The following is a 19912-nucleotide window of genomic DNA, read 5'->3' as shown; positions in this document are numbered from 1 at the left end:
GTGACGTTGCATATATAAAACACCAGGTCCCTCAGATGCTTAATTTAATTCTGACTTTCCCCACCCCATTTAGAGAGAACTATGTATCGCTTTTAGAAACAATAAAAGACACGCCTTGAGTTTCAGAGTCTAATTATGTAGCTTGTGGCCGGCTTTTCCTTCTACACTCTCCGTGGCCTCCCCAGAGCCTGGGGCAGGTCCTTCCTCTGGGCGCACCATGCCCACCTCCCAGGGCCATAGCCCATCTCCAAGCCTGACAGACTGAAAGAGGAAGCTAATGAAGTGCCCGAGCTGCGGACCTGCATTCACCCTTAGCCCTGCAGGTGATGGGCATGCGCTGAGCTCCTGCCCCCCCTGCACCCTTCACATGGTCTGGGAGGAGTTAAGGCACCACACAGCCCTCTCCTGGGGGGCGATCTACCTCGAGGCCTTTGAAAAATGCTGCCCAAAGTCAAGAACACCACAATTTCAGCAGCAGGCATTGCCATTTCATCCTTCACCACAGATTTATCTCGAGCACGTTCTGAAACAGCTTTGCAAATCACTTTTTCTTGTTTCTGTAATGAGCATATGGTGGCCTCATTCATGTGATAAATCTGAGCCACCACAATATTTGACTTTTCACAATTTAATTTCTCTGAACCCTCTGTTCTCTGGCTAAAAAATATCCCTTTACTTAGACTCTGTGACTTCCTTATCGGCATTAGCAGGTAACTGTCTGTATTTGTCTGCCAGGGACACAATAATCGAGTACCAGCTCAGACAACAGAAATTGATTGTCTCATTGTTCTGGAGGTGAGAAATCTGAGATCAGGATGTTGGCTGCCTTGTTTTCTCCTGAGGCCTCTCTTCTCGGCTCACAGATGGCTGTCTTTGCCCTGTGTCCCCACCTGGTCTTCTGTCTGTGTGTGTCTGTGTCCACCTTCTCTTCTTGTAAGGACACCAGTCATATTGAGTCAGGGTCCCCCTTGGTGATCACAGTTTACCTCAATTACCTCTTTAAAGACTCTATCTCTAAATACAGTCATGTCCTGAGGTGTTGAGATTAGGACTTCAACATATGAATGGGGAGGGGGGGACACAATTCAGCCCATAAGGCTCCCTTGAGGAGCCAAATATTTTTCCCCAATAAAGTGATAGAACGTCTCCCTTCATGAGCATGACTGTAAATAGGAAACCCAGGAGAGACCACAGCTGGTCAAGGAGCGGGGTGGGGGCAGCTAGCTAGCAGGGCTGCTCAAGCTTTAATGGCCTGTGAGTCATGGAGGGACTTGTCAAAATGCAGATTCTGATCCAGTAAATCCAGGGAGGGACCTGAGATTCTGCATGTCTAACAAGCTCCCAGTGGATGCTGCTGTGATAAAAAGGATAAAAAATATCCCTTACTTAGACTCTGTGACTGTGGACCACACTTTGAGGAGCGAGGAAATAGACAGTCAACTGCAGAATGGTTTTCAGACTCTTGGCTAGGAAAGTTACGAGTTACAGTATAAACCTTTGGGCTCCACTTCCGAAAGATACAATTTCTCATGTCGAACCCGTGTCTGCCAAATTCTGCTCTCTCTTGATTATGTCAAAACCCGGGCTCAGCAGCATTGACTCACCTGTTCAGCTGAGCCGGCTGTTCTTGTTGAGCAGTCTTGCTGCCGAAGGGTCCCCTCGCCGGGGTTGTTACTAACAGCCTTAACGAGCCATTTGGCTGGACTTTCTGAACATGCTAGTGCTTGTGCAGATGGATCCAGCCCCAGCGGTCACAGAGGATGGTGGGGAGGGAAGCCGGGGCAGCCGCTGTGAACAATTAGGCGGTCACATATCCCTGGGGAAATGCCTCCTGACCCCAGCTGCTGATTTGCCTAAGCAGCTTAGGATTTAGAGCCTTCGAGAGAAGAAGATGAACGCACTAAAACATCTCTTCCCGCTCCATTCACTTACAGTGTAAGAGCCTGTCTTCCATTGGGAGGGGCCCAGCTCTCGTTAGCAGGAACAGGAGGTATTCCCCAGCAGCCTCAGGAGCGAGACTGAACTCTCAGATACTGAAGCACCTTTTAGATTCCACCAGCCTTATTGGCTCATTGAAACCAGCACCCCTCTCATAGAGTACTGAGGTCCTGCGTTAGACCCAATGGCTAGCACGGCTTTCTAGGCACTCCTGGAGCAGAACGGCCTCAGGAGGGGGTCTGACAAGTCAATGGGGTCCCAAATCCCTGGTCAGAATGCCTGATGACCGACTGACAGAACCCACTGCCTTCAAGCCGTTGGGGAAATCAGGAGAGCACCGAGAAGCTGCCCAGCAGAGCCCTAACGACGATGAGGTTGGGGGTCTAGGCTCTTTTAGCTTGGTTTTGAAATATATTCAGTGACCAATAATAGCGGAGACGCTCCCATTCTTCACATGAAGTATATAGAGCGTTCCGGAGTAAAAGGAACTCTAATTTAAACCCCATGTATCTCAAAGTTGATACCATTTCTCGTTAAGTTCGTATCATTTTGCTGCTTCTACAGTTTTCTTTCTCTTCCAGCACGCCAGGCTACATATTTGGGAAACGAATCATACTGTTCCTGTTCCTCATGTCCCTTGCTGGTATATTCAACTATTACCTCATCTTCTTTTTCGGAAGTGACTTCGAAAACTACATAAAGACAGTAACCACCACCATCTCCCCTCTGCTTCTCATCCCCTGACTCTCCGCTGAATGCAGGGTCGGCACTCTCTGATCAATACTGAAACTCGTCATAACTCAACCCTTGCAAAGATGTAGCTCCTCTTCAGACAGCTGTAAATCTAATGACCATCTGGGCTTCGCAGCTTGAGTTAACCATGCTTTCCCTGGAAGAAAATAACTTTGTGTCTGCCCCACTCCTTGAGATTGGGGGTGGCCCCGGATCTCTTTTCAGACCCATTCTGTATGTTTCTTGACTTATCCTTCTTTCTAAGATGTTTTGTGACCACATTGATGTGTTCCTAAAATAAAATGCAGAGACATGTTTTAGGCTGCTGGGTGAGTCTTTTGTGGGTTTATTGCTACATTTGAACAACTAATCTGTTTTCCTCGACCTTCATATAATGATAATAGGAAAGACACTGTCCCTATACATACATGTGCCTGGAAAGACATTCACCAAAACGTCCACTCTGATTATCTCGAGGTGAAGAGATTTGGGGTAAGTTTTACTCTGTGGTTTATATTTTCATGTATTATTTGAAGTTTCTTAATGAGCAACTAAACATCACTCAAGAGGGAACCAGAAGAAACACAACTGAAGCCTGGCCTTTTCCGGGAAGCCTTTCCTACCTCCAGGTTGGCCTGGGGCTGCCTCTTGACCTTCCACAGCGCTCTCTGAACATCTCAACTGCAGCAAACCCATATTATAATGTAAAGATGTTTATTAGCGTGTGTCACCCTTCTGCACTAAATCATTAGCTCAAATTAGATTCAAATCATTGAATATCCCTGATCTCTTATTCCTTTTGCTTTTCCTGTGCCAAGCTCGGAGACTGTCACATAGCAGGCATCCTGCCTCAAGCTATTTTAGAACTCAAACAGACATCCTGTAAAAGGACTGTATTGTAGAGGACAGTGGGGATGAGTTTTATGAGATTAAGATGTGTTTTCTTTCAATGTTTTAATGTGATAAATTGTGGAGGAATGCAACAACAACAACAACAACCACCCAAAAAACAAAAAAACAAAAACCCCATGCTTTCCCTCCTGTAGTCAAACAGACTTCCTTAAGAACCTTTTGTCGACTTCCTTAAGAATCCTCCACACACCCCACGAGGATTAGGTTGGTATCTCTATGTGCCAGCCTCGCACCTAGCACCCATCATATCATTTTAGTTTAGAATGTGCTGTAACTCAGTGTCAGAGGCTAAGATAATGCCAGGCCCATTGTGGGGGGCCCCAATTATTGAACAAAAGAATAAATGAATGAATGAGTTAATAAGTCACTGGCTGGCAATATTTAATAAAGTATGTGTGTTGAGCCATTTCCCATATTGGGGATAGATTCATGGTGGTCCAACCACGGTGGCACATGATGTCCCTTGGCACTGAGTACAATTTAGAAGATAGCTGCGTACGTATGATCAAGAGTTCAGGACAAATGACAGAAAGAAGCCAGCTCCTACAAGGGGAGTCAATTCATGAGGCCTTAGCTTTCAATTGAGGTGACCAGTAATAATACATGAGTCCTGTTTACTCCCATCTGAGTCTCATGATGCTCACAATCTTAGGAAGGATGAGGCAAATCTGGGGGCCAAACCTCCCCAGCTTTCTCTGAGTTGCCTGCTTGGGGAATGGAGTGAAGAGAAACATGGAATCTGGCCCGTGTGATGTCTGGATCAATGTGCTTCATGTGTGATGCTCAAGGCAAGCAGATTGCTCAGTTCAAGGAAAAACCCCCATGTGGACATGGTTTCCTAGGCCTATCTGGTGGTTCAGACTAAAGCCCCATCTGGGCTTTTATGGCCAAACCCCTCCCAGCAGAAGCTTCTTGGTGCCAATTATTTTAGTAGAGTTGCTCTTAGCTCTCTGTAGAGAGCAGACTCAAATGTCTTAGCAGGCATTGGAAAGAAAAGTTCACAGCAAACAGCAGTGTGGAAGTGGCCCCAAGGCCTACCTCAGCCTGGGCTTGCTTTGGAGCAAGTTTGCCTGGACCTGAGGGATTTCCTGGGAGGAGGGGCTCCCAGTTTTAAAACTGGGACAGTCCTGGGCAAACTAAGATGAGCTGGTTGCTGTAAGGGAGAGCTAGGCCAGAATATGCTCAGGGGAGCCTGGGGACACTCTGGCTCCCAGAGGCCACACTGTTCAAACTGACTGTGGGAGGCCCAAGTGCAAAGATAGGAAATGACGTGATGGCCCATCAGAGGCTCTGCTGACTCTGGCCCGGGAGGGAGAGGGTGCGACTGAGGGCGTTAAGGAGTTGAGATGCAGGTAGAGCAGGCTCCATTCTTATGAAGAAGAGGGTCTCAGGTGCAGAACTCCAGCTCAAGGGGCTCCTCGTCTGGTTGGAGGCAGCCCTGCCTAGTGGTCAAACTCTCGGTCTTCAGAGTTCTAGGCCTGGGCTCAATCCCTGCTCCATCACCTCCTCAGTTCTGTGACTGCTCCCTAAGCCTCAAGTTTCACATTTATTAAATTGGGATAATAATAGCACCAAATTGGTGGGGTTGTTGTAAAGAATAATGAGATAAAGCAATTGGAATTGTTTAGCATATAATAAATGTTGAATATTATTATCTCCTATTGCTATATTTATTATTATTACCTTTTTGAATTTTCTATTGCTGTGTAAGAAATTCCCACGAACTTAGTGGCTCAAAACCCCATATACTTGCCACCGCACAATTTCATTGGATCAGAGGTCCCCATGCTTGAGCTTGGTCCTCTGCTCTGGGTCTCAGTGGGCCATACTTAACATGTAGGCCTGTGATGCAATCTCAGCTGAGGTTCAGGGTTCTCTTCCAGGCTCATTGGTTGTTTGCAGAATTTGATTCTTTGTAGTTCTAGGACAAAGGCCCTCAGCTCCTGGAAGCCCCTTCCTGACACTTGGGCTTCTCCACAACATGGCAGTTTACCTCTTTAAGGCCAGCAGGAGAGCAACATTGGTGTCTTTATCACCTCTGACCTCTAGACCCACTTTTATGGGGGTTCTCCTGATTAGGTCAGGCCCACCCAGGTCAAGCTCCCTTTTGATGAACTTAAAGTCAACTGATTTGGGGCCATAATGACATTGTAAAATTCCTTCACTTTTACCTTATAGTGTAATTAAGTGAAATTACAATCCAGGCCCTGCTCACACTCAAGGGGAGGGGATTATATAGAGATTTATATATTAATGCCTATATTATATAGCATTTTAGGATTCTGACTTGCCCGGCTTGTCTTCCAGTCTCTGAGGAGCCAAGGGGAGCTGGATGGATGGTGAGATTGTGGGTCTTCTGGGCAGAAGCAGGGTGGAATGTGTGTGTGTGTGTGTGTGTGTGTGTGTGAAAGTGCACGTGTGAACACTTGGGTGAGAATTCTATGTGGAAGGAGGCTGGGGTCTCCTCCAACTCCTAGGGAGCAGGGAAGCTTCATAACCTCTTATATCCCCTATGGGAAACAGGACAGTGAAAGGGCAGTTGAAGCTGAGACAAACAGTAAATGAACTTACCCCTCCCTTTCCATTTTGACCAAAATAGCCTCTTTTCATGATGAGAATCTCCCTGATGGGAAAGAGATACTCTGCAAGTGGTTTGTTATATTCACCCTCCATCCATGTTGATCCCTCTCAGTAAGTGTCCCACCCATCACTCAGTTGCTCAGGCCCCAAAAGAACTTGTTGTCCCTCCACTCCTCCCTGTCTCCCCCCTCGCCCCCCAGCCAAGCCATTACCAAATTCCACCAGCTCTACTGAACACACATCCCCAATGCTGTACCTGTTGTCTGAGCTGACATGTCTCTCCTGGACAGTTTCCATAGCCAGCTCCACAGGGGGTTATGTCACATGCCCTTGCTTGAAACCCGCCAGGGCATTTTCATTGCTCTGAAGATAAACCCTAAATGCCTTGATGTGGCCTTCCAGGGCCTGCGCAGTTGGTGGCTGTGTTCCTCTTGGCATTGTCCCCCTTGGCTCGCTCAGCTCTAGCCCTGCTGGCCTTCCTGCTGCTGGCTCTTCCCCCAGGCGCTCTGTGGCTCTCTCCCTCCTCATAGTTGGAGTCTGCCAATGGTCACCTCCTCGCAGAGCCCTCCAAGATCAGCATACCACGTCTGTGTAGAAGTGCAATCTTTCCTCTGTCCCACCCACCATCTTCTAGTCTTGCTTTACTTTGTCTTCTCCAACACCTGAAATTAGATCGCTTATTTAGTCCTCTACTTGTTTACTGTCTGTCTCCTGCACTAGGACTAGAAGCTTCCAAAGGGTAGGGATTTGGCCTGTGTTTCTCATCATTCTAGCCCCATGGGCTAGAACAGCACTGGGTAGATAATCAGCGCTCTACGCATAACTGAATGATTCAGTGGAAGAATAGAATGGGTCATGTGCTTGTGTCTACTGGCTTATGTGACTTTGTGGTAGGTCGTAGTAGTGCTGGCTCCCGGGCTACAAGCAAATTTGGGACAGGGAGCCCCACCGATGATCTTACATTTGAGTAAGCAAAACTCCAGCTATGGAACCCGTGAGTGCCACTCCCAGAGATCTGACGTGGTAGGTTAGGGATAGGGCCTAGGAATTCACATTCTGATTAAGATTCTCTGGATTTTCCTGATGCAGATGGTTGAAGACCACTCCTTCAATAGCTTTTGGTTTATAGCTGCATCACCCAATATGGTGGCTACCAGTCCTTGAAAGGGGACTACTCTAAATTGAGATGTGCTGTAAATGTAAAATGCACACCAGATTCGAAGATTTAATACAAAAAAAGTAAAATATCTCATTCATAATGTTTTTATATTGATTACACATTGAAATGATACTCTCATGGATATAGGTGTTAAATAAAATGTATTATTGGAATTAATTTTGCCTGTTTCTTTGTACTTTCCTTGATCTGACTACTAGAAATTTTAAGTTACATATATAGGTTGTATTATATTTCTATTGATCTAGAAGTTCTGTGGGAGCCAGAAAGGCCTCACAGCTGAAATAAATGCTGGACCTCACCCTGAGTACTTATCTTTAGGTATGATTTCTTGCAGACAACCTTGGAAAAATGTGCTGATGAAAGTTACCACAAAAAGCAAACTGGTCCTGTCTAAATCTGGAAATAGTTCTTTGAAGCTTGTTACCATAGGATCACAAGAGTGTTTCATTAAGTATTTCTGATCACAGATGTGACACATTATTAAAATATCATTTTTACGGTCACCCTAGAGGCGAGGGTTATCTGAATATGGAGAGAGAAACAGCTTGTGGAGCTGTTGTATAAATGAAATTACTAGAAAGCAGTGCACTCAATTGCCGATTGGCTTGGGGGCTTATTCTTATTAAAATGTTTAGATAGCAGTTTCTGTTCATTTTCTGCAGAATTGCTCTCCAAATTAAAAATTTGGTTTGGCACACCAATAGACCAGAGTCCCAGGAGAAGTTTATCCTCCTTTCTTCTTGTTTTCCTTGCCTAAGCATTTAGATGCCATGCTGATAGGTAGCGCAGAATGTCTGTATGGGGCATATGCATTAGAATTTCCTGCAGCCCAATTGCATACTGGGTATTTTCCCCAAAGATACAAATGTAGGGATCTGAAGGGGTACATACACCCCGATGTTTACAGCAGTAACGTCCACAATAGCCAAACTGTGGAAAGAGCTAAGATGTCCATCGACAGATGAATGGATAAAGAAGATGTGGTATATATATATATATATATATATATATATATATATATATATACACACAATGGAATATTATGCAGCCATCAAAAGGAATGAGATCTTGCCATTTGCAATGACGTGGATGGAACTGGAGAGTGTTATGCTGAGGGAAATAAGTCAATCAGAGAAAGATATGTATCATATGACCTCACTGATATGAGGAATTCTTAATCTCAGGAAACAAACTGAGGGTTGCTGGAGTGGAGGGTGGGGTGGGAGGGATGGGGTGGCTGGGTGATAGACATTGGGGAGGGTATGTGCTATGGTGAGTGCTGTGAATTGTGCAAGACTGTTGAATCACAGATCTGTACCTCTGAAACAAATAATGCAATATATGTTAAGAAAAAAAAAAAAGAAGATAGCAGGAGGGGAAGAATGAAGGGGGGGGAATCGGAGGGGGAGATGAACCATGAGAGACAATGGACTCTGAAAAACAAACTGAGGGTTCTAGAGGGGAGAGGGGTGGGAGGATGGGTTAGCCTGGTGATGGGTATTAAAGAGGGCACGTTCTGCATGGAGCACTGGGTGTTATGCACAAACAATGAATCATGGAACACTACATCAAAAAGTAATGATGTAATGTATGGTGATTAACATAACAATAAAAATTAAAAAAAAAAAAGAATTTCCTGCGGCCCTGCAAGCACGCACAACTCCTACTTGCCTAAAAGAAGTCGGCACAGGCTTCAAGAATATTAGAAGGTCTATCTAACGGAAAGCAACCACTCTGGCTCTCTCATGATAACTTTTAGAAACAATTTTTAACAGAAATTGGCCTTAATAGTTGAAGACTGTTGCAAAAATGGACTTGCTATTAATAGACTGGAAGCCACTCCATAAACATACTGAAATAAAAGCCTCAGAATTCAAACTAATAAATAACTGTTCAGCCAATAAACAAGGTGGCGAAAGGCTGAACAAGTGGTGCAAGATGGCTTCCTTCCCTGCATATACATTTGCATCCTTGACATCAGTACTATGGCAACCAGAACGAGGTCACAGCCACTGTCCGGAAATGTCTATTCTTACCTAGAGCCCAAGAGCCATGCCCACTGGGCGCACAGCCTCCCCCGCTCCCCCCAATTATATTTAAACTTATCAGGGCATCAGCTGGTATGAAAAGAGTGCTGGCTGATGTGACTGTGACACCATGAAGCTGGATGGTTCTTGTAACCTCCCTCAACAAAATGCCTGATGGAGGAGGGGGTTGCTGGGGAAAGTCTGTGGGTGTGCACACGTGCGCATAGTTCATAACTACTGAGAGGACAAAACCCACAATAACATTTTGTGATTCAGCTGACAAATCCTTTCTCTCTTTCAATCACCTGGGTTAATGAGGACCATGGAAAACATAGTTAATGCCTGAACCTCATCTCATTGTAACCCTTTCTTTCAAAGGCCTTCCTTTCTTGAGTTCCCTGCCTTCATTCTTCCCCTCTGGTGAGGCAGTTATTGAGGAATCAAATGGGAGAGGCCAGGCAGAGAAAGGAAGTGGGTCTGCAGGAAGTCAAGAATTGCTTGGGTACTTTTCTGGAATGTTCCACATTGGTTCAGTGAGGGATTCTCAACTAGTGTGTTACCATGAAACAAGTTAAGTTTCTGACCTTAAAATGCTAAAAATTAAATTAAAAAGTAGCCATTACTTATTACTTAATTACTTTGTTATTGTTCTGTTGGAAGCATTTTTTTTTTTAAGATTTTATTTATTTATTTGACAGAGAGAACGAGAGAGCACAAACAGGGGGAGCAGTAGAAGAAGAGGGAGAAGCAGGCTCCCCACTCAGCAGGGAGCCCGATGCAGGGCTCGATCCCAGGACCCTGAGATCATGACCTGAGCTGAAGGCAGTTGCTTAACTGGCTGAGCCACCCAGGCGCCCCTGTTGGAAATATTTTAAAGCATAGCATCAGAAAAGCTCTTACCACTAAGAGATATATAGAAAATTCATATGCAAAATTGATATGGCTGTAAATATAAAACACAAGAAAGTAACATCTCACACTTTGTACTTGAGTCAACCTCCTTTGTAATTTCGGGAGACTGGTGAGAAGATTTGAGAAATGCTGGACTGTGAACACAGGGATCAATAGGAGATAATGAGTAGACCATTTTGACTGGAGTGAAAGATTACCTAAAAGGAAAGGCCATGGGTTAGGTTGTGGACACTTCAGTTGCCAGCCAGTCTATGGGATCTGGATGCTTTCAGTAGAGAGTTGTTGAAAATGTTTGTTTTTGTTTTTGAGAGAATGATGACTTGTGTGAAGCAAGATTTTAATCTTTAATCTTTAATCTGGCAGCTTTGTTGAAGATAGTTGAAGAAAGGGAATAACTAGGTGGGGGAGGACGAACAAGCTGGAGATAATTGATAGGTGACAATTTCAATGGTTTAAATGCAAGATGGAGCCCAGACTAAGATGGCGGCAGAGCAGATGGAGAAGAGAGTGGAAGATATAACATCATGAATAAATAACAAAGAGGGATCATGAATGGTTTCATGGGAACAGGGAAAGGAGAAGGAGAATAAAAAAGAGCTGGTTTTGAGCCTGGTTGAGAAGAGAATCACTATGTAATTAAGTTCCTAGAGTGCCTCTACCATATCCCAGGCCGAGGGCTAAGTGCTGGGCATCAACAGTGACAAAGAGGGACAAGATTGCCCTTGAGGAACATTTATTCTAATGGGACAGTAAGCAGTCAGAGAGGTAGAGGAATCACCAGAGCAACATAGATTACAAAAGCATAAGAGTGACAGTTTTGACTTACAGCTCTGTGTAAATCACCAAGGAAAATGAAAATCAAGGGATATTGGAAAGCCACTTACAATTAGGAGAAATGAGAATCCCTAAACACTTAATAATAACCATGACAATGCTTTTATTACCCTTTCATTGTGCTTTGTAGGGCTTATCTTATTTAATCCTCTAATAATGCCCAGGTGAGGACATTTGCCCAAGGTCAAAGAGCTAGGAAGGAGCATATCCCGGATCCAAATTCAAGTCTATCTTATTTTAAAGTCATTGTGAACTGACTTTATCCAAAAGGTCCAACCACAACTCATGGGTAATTTTGGGTATATGATGGCACTGGGACATTTAAGGTAGGTGAGAATTAGCTATGTCCTCAACCTCATTATCTTGTTATTAAGAAAGCAATTCTCAGACCAAATTTGGCCACAGATGCAGATCTTTTATTAAACAAACATTCCTTTAGAAAGCAGGCCCAGGACAGTTCATACAACTGTGAGCTTGAGGATTCCACCTCTTGTCTAAAAGCTTTCCTTGAGTCAGAAGCTACAACATTCAATGCCATCCCTATGGACATGGCCTCAGGCCTCGCTGGATTCCTACAGCCCGTTCACGCATGGGCTGGGGAGCACCTTCCCAATATCTACCCAGTCCTCAAAACTTGAATACTTTTAATTTTAATATTGAGAGCCTATTTCTAGTATTCACCATTCACCATGTAGACCAGCAAGCCTCTCATTTCACAATAGAAACTCACTTCTGATACTCACTATCTTAATTTTCAAAGCCTCAGGTGGCGATTGAGATCAGGAGAGCTGATGCTTTTCTGATGTAATCCCAGCTGTCCACCCTTGGGGGTTGAATTTCTCTATTGCCCTTGTTTTTTTTTTAATTTATTTTTAAAGATTTTATTTATTTATTTGCCAGAGAGAGAGCGTGCAAGCAGGGTAAGCAGCAGGCAGAGGGAGAAGCAGGCTCCCCACTGAGCAAGGACCCCCAAGGTGGGACTCGATCCCAGGACACTGGGATCATAACCTGAGCTGAAGGCAGATGCTTAACCAACTGAGCCACCCAGGGGTTCCGCCCTTGGATTTCTAAGGGCAACTAAATGCCCCTAGAGTTGAGGTTTCCACTAATACAAAATCCTGCTCTCACGCTCAATGTCAAACTATTTTATTATTATTATTTTTTAAAGATTTTATTTATTTATTTGACAGAGAGAAAGAGAACAAGTAGGCAGAGAGGCAGGCAAAGGGAGAGGGAGAAGCAGGCTCCGCGCTGAGCAGGGAGCCCGATGCAGGGCTCGATCCCAGGACCCTGGGATCACGACCTGAGCAGAAGGCAGCAGCTTAACCGACTGAGCCACCCAGGCGCCCCTCAAGGTCAAACTATTTTAAAGTAAATTATGAACATTGTAAAGTAAACCCATATTTTTAACTCTTACTCCATAAAACTGTAATATGGGTTTTTTGGAAAAATGGTATCAATAAACTATAAAGTACCTATATTATTCTTTTTAACCAGGGAATCTTAACCTCATGGCCCAAGCATGAAAATAACAGCTAACAATAGCTAGCTGTCATCATGGGCAAGGCATTGTGCCAAGGGCTTCAGATATATCTATTCCTTTAACCTTCAGAACAAACTGATGAAGTAGATGTCATTATTACATGCCCATTTTACAAAGGCGGAAAGTGAACCTAAAAGAGAACAAGTCATTTGACCCAGATCAGACGGCTTGAAGCTAATGGATGTGGGATACAGGTCTGGAGCTTGAGGGTGAGGAAGCTCAAAAACCCTAAAATTATCCTCAGGATTGTACATGTGTACATCCTTATCATTCATGTTGTTCCTGGGGGTGGAGGGTGGGGAAGGGCTGTGGTGAGGTTCTATGACTCTCATTGGATTCTTGAAGACTTTCAGCACCATGATCTAAACCAGCACCATCAGAATCCAGACGCCTTGCTTGACAGTTGCCTGTCGTAAGTCATCTTCCTAATGGAAGCTCGAAGCAGATGTTTCATTTCCTCTTTTGTGGACAGACATATTGAACTGGGTCTTTTAATCTAAAAACACAGCAACATTATCCTAATTTATGGAAAACATGTCAGATAAGAAAAATCACATTCATAAGAAATCAATTGGTCTTGGGTATTTATAATTTATTTTTCTGAATTTTCCAATTTAGAACTGGGCTCAAAGAGAACAGGATGGCTTCACACTGTGAAAAATAAAAATATGGGTCTTTTTTTTTTTTAATTGTTTCTTTGTTAAAGAAAGAGACTTTAAGGAATTTTCCTGATAATGGCTGTATAAGCCTTCCAGACTTTGTAGGTAATTTCTATGGTCCTTTGCTGTTTGAAAAAAATAATCTACTCCCATATTTATCTGGACCAGAGCAAATGACCATGTTTCCTTTGGCTTTGGTGGGATGTTGACAGAACAGATAATTGGAATATCTGTTGATTTGTTGATAAGGCAAACTGATTCAAGAAAGAAGAGGAGGGGAGATAGAGGAAGTAGATATTTTCTTGAAATAATTTGTCCTTCTATCTTCCTTCTGAGTTATCTTGAGTTGTAATGAGACAGTATTTCAGGAATTAGCACAAAAAGAGAATATATGGTTTCTCTGATCCTTTCTCTACTTCACATTTACCTTAAGAATTGTTTGAAATTTGTACAGAAAAAGGCATATAAATTTTATAATAACTTGCACCATATTCTACTTACACATGCCCAACAGGCCACTGCTTTACTGCCCAGGCTGTACTCCAGAAATTAGGCTAAAACAGGCAAATGACTGATTGTCCTTTCAGGCTCATTTGCCCCTTACACAAAGAGTTCCTGTGAGCACCGAAGCTTGGTTCAGTATAATATGAGGATTTGGTTACATTATGCAGAAATGCATGAACTTCCCACTGTAATGTTTGGGTATGCAAAATTGAGAAGTATTTTGGGTTACTATATCAGACTGAGGGAGAAAATGGTATGGAAATTGATTTTTCCAAAGCCTCAACATTTCAAATGCAAAAACTCTTTTATCTGGTTACTTCTGGGGAAAATAACAGCTGGGAGCTAATGAATGGGAAGAGACACCAAGATATCTCAGCTCCATGTTGGCCTGAATTCCACTTCCATTGCCAGTCCTAGTAGATGCTTAATCATGAGGCTGAACATCTAGAAGTCTCTTCCAACCAGCAGCGGGTGGCCAGCATGCTTTGGGGCCACTTTCTCAGAGGTTGTCATGGTCAGATGCTGATTTATTCATATCCTCTTGCCTGATTCCCAACTTCCGTGTGACTCCCATCCCCCACACATATGTGGACCACGGCAAAAGGGAAGCATTTCAGGCTGGAGTTCATAAAGAGAGCCTTTAAATATGAATGGTTTCCTCCTTCTTCAAACACCTAAGCCATTCCCACTTTACACTATAGTGGTTTACCTTTATTTCTTCTCTAAATATTTCATTTGTGTTTATCCCAGTCTCCTCGACTGTACTGTAAATTCCATGAGACAAAAGCCTTTGTCTTACATTTCTCTTGTATATATATATATATATATTTTAAAGATTTTATTTATTTGTTTGACAGAGGGAACACAAGCAGGGGGAGTGGGAGAGGGAGAAGCAAGCTTCCCCTGAGCAGGGAGCCCGATGCAGGACTCGATCCCAGGACCCTGGGATCATGACCTGAGCCAAAGGCAGACCCTTAACCCACTGAGCCACCCAGGTGCCCAGACGTTAAGGTTCGAAGCCAATGGCCAAGAAAGAATTCTCCAGACATCTTTGGTGCAAACAGGTGGCTTTATTAAAGCGTGGGGACAGGACCCGTGGGCAGAAAGAGCTTTTTAACCACAAGAATGCTATGAGTTTAGTAGATACCCAGTGAGTACCAACGGGTTAATTCCTTCTTTTGATGTGACAGAAGCTTTTGTGGATGTTGTGTTTTCTCTAGTAGATAGAAACCTTCATGAGGACAGAAACTATGTATTAATCATTTTTGCATCTTATGCAACATCCAGTTTAATTTATTGATCAGGATACAGGCTCAGTAATTATCCTGGAGGGACTGAATGGATAAGGCAGCAATAGGCAGATCAAGTTTTGTGATGGGCTCAACAGAACAATTTATAGTGTTAGAAATGGGGCTGGGTGGTATTTAAATTTTCTTCCTTGCATGAGATCACTTACCTAGCATGGTTTGACCACTCTCTTCTGGAACATTTTCTTCATTTGGCTTCCAACAAGACTCTGCCCACCTGCTGTCTTCCCAACTCATCCTCTGTTGCCAGGTCCTCCCCAGCCTCCTCAAGGGGGAGAGCTCAGGTTTGGTGTGAGGATCTCTTGGGTGTGTTCTTACATTTAAACTGAATCCCTGAGTATTCTTCTTTACATTTGCCAATTTCGAAGATTTTGTCTCTGACTTTTTTTTTTTTTTTTTTTTTACCTCCAGGCTTTTTTTTTTTTAAAACCTCCAGACTAAAATATCTAGTTTCCCTCATGTCTACTTAATATATCCAAAACAGAACCTCTGATTGCTCCAAACCGCAAATCGCTTTCTCCTCCAGGGGTCCTTGTGTTAATACATGGCAACTCTATACTAACTGCTCGGGACAAAGCGTTGGGGTCAACTCTGACTCTTCTTTCTGCATATCCACTTCTGAGCAAACTGTCAGTTTTGCCTTCAACAGACATTTAAGAAGTCCGGCCATCCGCACCCTGCCATCTCTCTCCACCCTGTTCTGAGCTTCCACCATCACTGCAGCGTGAGCTCTGTGAGGGCACAGACCTTGTCTGTTTTGTTTGTTGTGGTATCTTCAGTTCCTGGTGCATTGCCTGGCACATCGTGGATGCTTAGCACCCATTTGATGAGTAAATCTCTTGCCTAGATTATTGTAGTAATCTCTGAACTTGAGATTTCTCAACCTCAGCACCAGTGACATTCTGGGCTGGGTAATTCTCCGGTGGGGGCTTTGTGTGCACTGTAGGATGGTCAGCAGCGTCGCTGGCTTCTACCCACCGGATGGCACTTGCACCCTCCCCTCTCACCTCAAGTTGGGACAACCAAAAATGTCTCCAGACATTGCCAAATGTCCACCAGGGGGCAGAACCCCCGCCATAGTTGGTATTCTGCTTTCTGCTGGTGCCCCCATGGTCTCTGAGCAGCCAGATTGATTCTCTAAACTTGTTAAGCCAAACCATTGCTTCCCATGGACTCAGAGTAAAATCCAAATACCTTACAATACCTGTAAGCCCTCTCTCTTCTCCTCTGACTTTGTCCCTCCCCACTGCTCTCTCTGTCTCAGACCTATTCTTTGCTTATTTTCCAGATATACCAGGTGTGTTCCCGAGCCTTAGGGCCTCTAAGTTTGCTATCCCCATACCTAGAATTCCCTGCTCCCAGACCCCCTGAGGAAGCCTATAAAGCAGCATTCTAGCCTTGGCACCCCATATTCCTCCACCTGGCTTCTGTGCCTCTACTGTTCTTAACACCTCTTGATGGACAAACGTGCCTAGAATAGTTCCTGGCGGTGGTTACGTGCTCAAAACACGTGTGTTGAGTGAATGACAAATGGACAGATGGGTGGACACAGAAGACAGTGGTTTATTGAGGTCTTCGCTGGCCTCCTTCCTCTTCTGTCTTTGGCTTTCTCATAATTCTTGCCAAATCATGGTTGGTTCTCCTTCCTCCTAACATATGACCAGAACTCTGCAAATGATATGAAACCAAGCACCACAGACAACAAAAAGCCTCACAGGGACTATCTTCCAGAAACTGGCTTAGACTCAGTCCCATTTATGTCCCAGGATTTGGGCTTTCTTTGGGGTTCTCCAGGCAACTCCTTAGTCTTGATGTGGTCATGGGCAAGTTATTTTTCCCACTTGTGCTCCAGGCCTTTGTCTTTTAAATGGGATAATGTGTAATAGAATTCCGAGAGCCATCGTGAGGGTTAGGAGAATCAATTATACGTGTAAAGTGCTCAGGCATGTGGCAAGCCCTGGATAAATATTTGCTAATATTATTAGTCTGTGTATATGCTGTCTTCATGAGGATTTCTTCATGGTTCCTGCAAGACACATGTATTGACAGCCTACTCTATGTTACATGCTGTGCTAGGTACCAGGATATGGGTTGAATAAGACAAATCGGGTCTCTGTCTTCCCAGAACTTACATTCTATTTTGAGGATACAGAGACAATAAGCAGATAAATGAAAAATTATGAGCTAGTGCGAAGTGTGATGATAAAAATAAAATAGAATGAGGAGATCGGGAGGGATCTAGGAGGGACTTGCTGTAGGTCTCCTGATCTAGAAAAGCTGCTTTTCAAGGTAATTTTAAGCTGTTACCTGAATGACAAAAGGTAGCAGCCAGCCAAACACCCAGGGCAAGAATTTTTCAAGCACAGTAAGCAGTTCATGCAGAGCCCTAGCAGGGCTCAGGGTTGGTATGTTTGAGGGGCAGAAGGCAGACCAGTGTTGGTAGGCTGGGGTGAATGTCATGCGGGAGACTAGAAGAAAGTGAGGTCAGAGGGGTCGAGTCGTGTGCATTGTAGACCACGTGAAGGGGTTTGGATATATTTTTTTAGAAGGCTAGGGAATCATTGGAAAGTTTAAAATGGGAGAATGACATTTTACAAAGATCCCTCTGACTGCCGCTGGGTTGAGAATGGCCTGCGGAGAGGCAAGCCTTAAAATAGGGACAGCAGTGGGGGACAATGACACGTAAAACACGTGGCCGATGGGGGCGATATGATGGGAGGTTCTGTCACAATGTGATGCTTAGATGCAGCTCTGAATCTTGTCACTAACATGAGGTGTCATCACACCAGGCAGGATGTGGTACCAGATATCTCTGACCAGTCCTCCCGACCCAGGCTGGTGAGGGATTCACCCGTTCAGCTCTCTTGCCTTTTTTCTCTCCCAAGAGGTTTCACTGTAAACTTGTAATGTCATCAGTGTGGGTGGTGGGAAGGGTGAGGCTAAAACTTTCTTTACTTTTAGAACTTTACTTTTAGAATTTTCTTCTATGGCTCCCAGGAATATTAAGGTAAGCTAAAATTTTGTGGAATCTAAGGAGGGGAGAACAACAGTGTCTGATCGAGAATTCTGTGCTGACGATGGACTATTTATTAAGTATTGGCTTTTTGACAGTGACAATAACTACATGTGAATGATGTTTGTTTTAAGAATCTTGAAAAAAACTTGGAGACTTCTTCTAACGGTTGAAAACAGAAAGGCCCCTTGTGCTCCCATTCCATAAATTCTATTATGAATGAGGCTGTTTCACATTTAATAAACAGTCACTGGTTTGGAAGGATTTCTTTTCTGGATCTAGTGGACTGAAGGCCAGAGTTGTTGTTGCTGTTGGTTTTTTTTCCTGTTCTAATTTACACCACTATTTATAGACCTACCATTTTCCATACTTAGAATACTTTCCAGAATGCAGGAAAGAGGCCAAATGAAGTTGCTACAGGTCTTCTACCTCCTGGTTATTCGCAAGAAGCAAACCACCCTGACGAGAAGGCTCGTCCCTGAAGCAATGGTCTTTGATCCGGGCCGTGTCAGCTGTCTCCTCCGTTTGTCCATACAAGATCCCTTCTTGGGCAGCCAAGAGTTGCCAGATCAAATTACAGGACAGCCAGTTAAATTTCAATTTAAGATGTTAGAAAAATGAATCATTTTTTAGGATCAGTATGTCCCGAGCTTTATCTGGACAGATAGTCGTCGTTTATTTGAAATTCAAATTGAAAGGGGCATCCTGTGTTTTTATTTGCTAAGGTGGCACCCTAGCCCTGGTCAGGGATGGGTGTGAAGCCTCCCCTGCAGGAGGGGCCACTAACACTGCGCATCAGCTGCCCCCTCGGGCCTGTCCATCTCCGGTCACCCACGTCCCTTAACCCAGCTGGATTGCAAGTGGGTATTGTCACTGGAGTGAACAGCTCTCTCTCTTTAGCTACCTTCCTGTGTCTCAATTAGACTTCACATGGCTGTATTTAGGGCATTCTCTCCTTCCCTTGTAGTAGGAGCCCTATAGTAGAAGTTATTTTCCATCCATCCATCCATCCAATAGGTATTTATAGAACACCTTTTAAGTACCAGACACCAGGCAGCAAATCCATAATCTCCCTGGGAACATGTCATGTGGACAACTCATGTTCTGTCTTGGAGTCAGCTTCTTGGAAGTCCTCCAGAGCATGGGAAGCAGTTGTTACAATGAACAAAACATCTCTGAGCCCAGCATCTCTGGGCTTGTCCAGCGGAGCCTATATATCTCAGATGCCACTGGTCACCCTGGAATTAGTCCTGACCTGTGACATGTGGTACAGGGAAGCTGAAAGCCAGACAGGATGGTCCTGTTGTATCAGGGAAGGATACTTGTAACAAACAGACCTCCGCATGTATAATCACACTAGAAGTTTAGTACTTCTGGGCAGGTGGAAAGACTGTGGGGCAACCCACTCAGCACACTCATTTGGGGACTTGGACTGGCAGAGGCTCTGCCATCTTCATCAGGTCACTGTTCACTTCCAAGGTTGCCTAGGGGTCATCATCAGTCCAGCCAGCCATGAGAGGACCAGAGCATGGAGGCGTGCATGGGAGATTTGACCAAGCCTGGAAGTGGCCCACATCACTTCCTTTCAGATCCCTTGGATAGCCACATGGTCACTCTTAGTTGCAAGGGAGGCCAGGCAGCATGTACCCGGAAAGAAGAAATGAACGTGGGTCCGGTTAATGTCTCTGAGCCTCAGTTCCCTCTTTTTCGAACTACTCCACCGATTGCCTTCCAGAGCCAGTTGGTAAAATCTCTGCTGGGACCCACCGCT

The 19912-nt window shown here is 44.3% G+C and overlaps 1 protein-coding gene across 1 annotated transcript in view; it reads left to right on the top strand.

Annotated features, from left to right (window-relative positions):
* ALOX5AP (arachidonate 5-lipoxygenase activating protein) overlaps positions 1–2995 on the top strand; it is a 46268-nt gene extending 43273 nt beyond the window's left edge. The window contains exon 9 of the mRNA XM_035002917.1: positions 2520–2995. Within this exon, the coding sequence (XP_034858808.1) occupies positions 2520–2682 (163 nt within the window). The 3' untranslated portion in view covers positions 2683–2995. The remainder of the gene's footprint in view (positions 1–2519) is intronic.
* The last annotated feature ends 16917 nt before the right edge of the window (positions 2996–19912 follow it).

Source organism: Mirounga leonina, unplaced genomic scaffold (genome assembly GCF_011800145.1).
Source record: "Mirounga leonina isolate KUSES-001 unplaced genomic scaffold, KU_Mleo_1.0 Mir_127, whole genome shotgun sequence".
Lineage (NCBI taxonomy): Eukaryota > Metazoa > Chordata > Mammalia > Carnivora > Phocidae > Mirounga > Mirounga leonina.
Note: the sequence above shows the minus strand (reverse complement) of the source record. Positions and strands in the feature narration are given on the sequence as shown.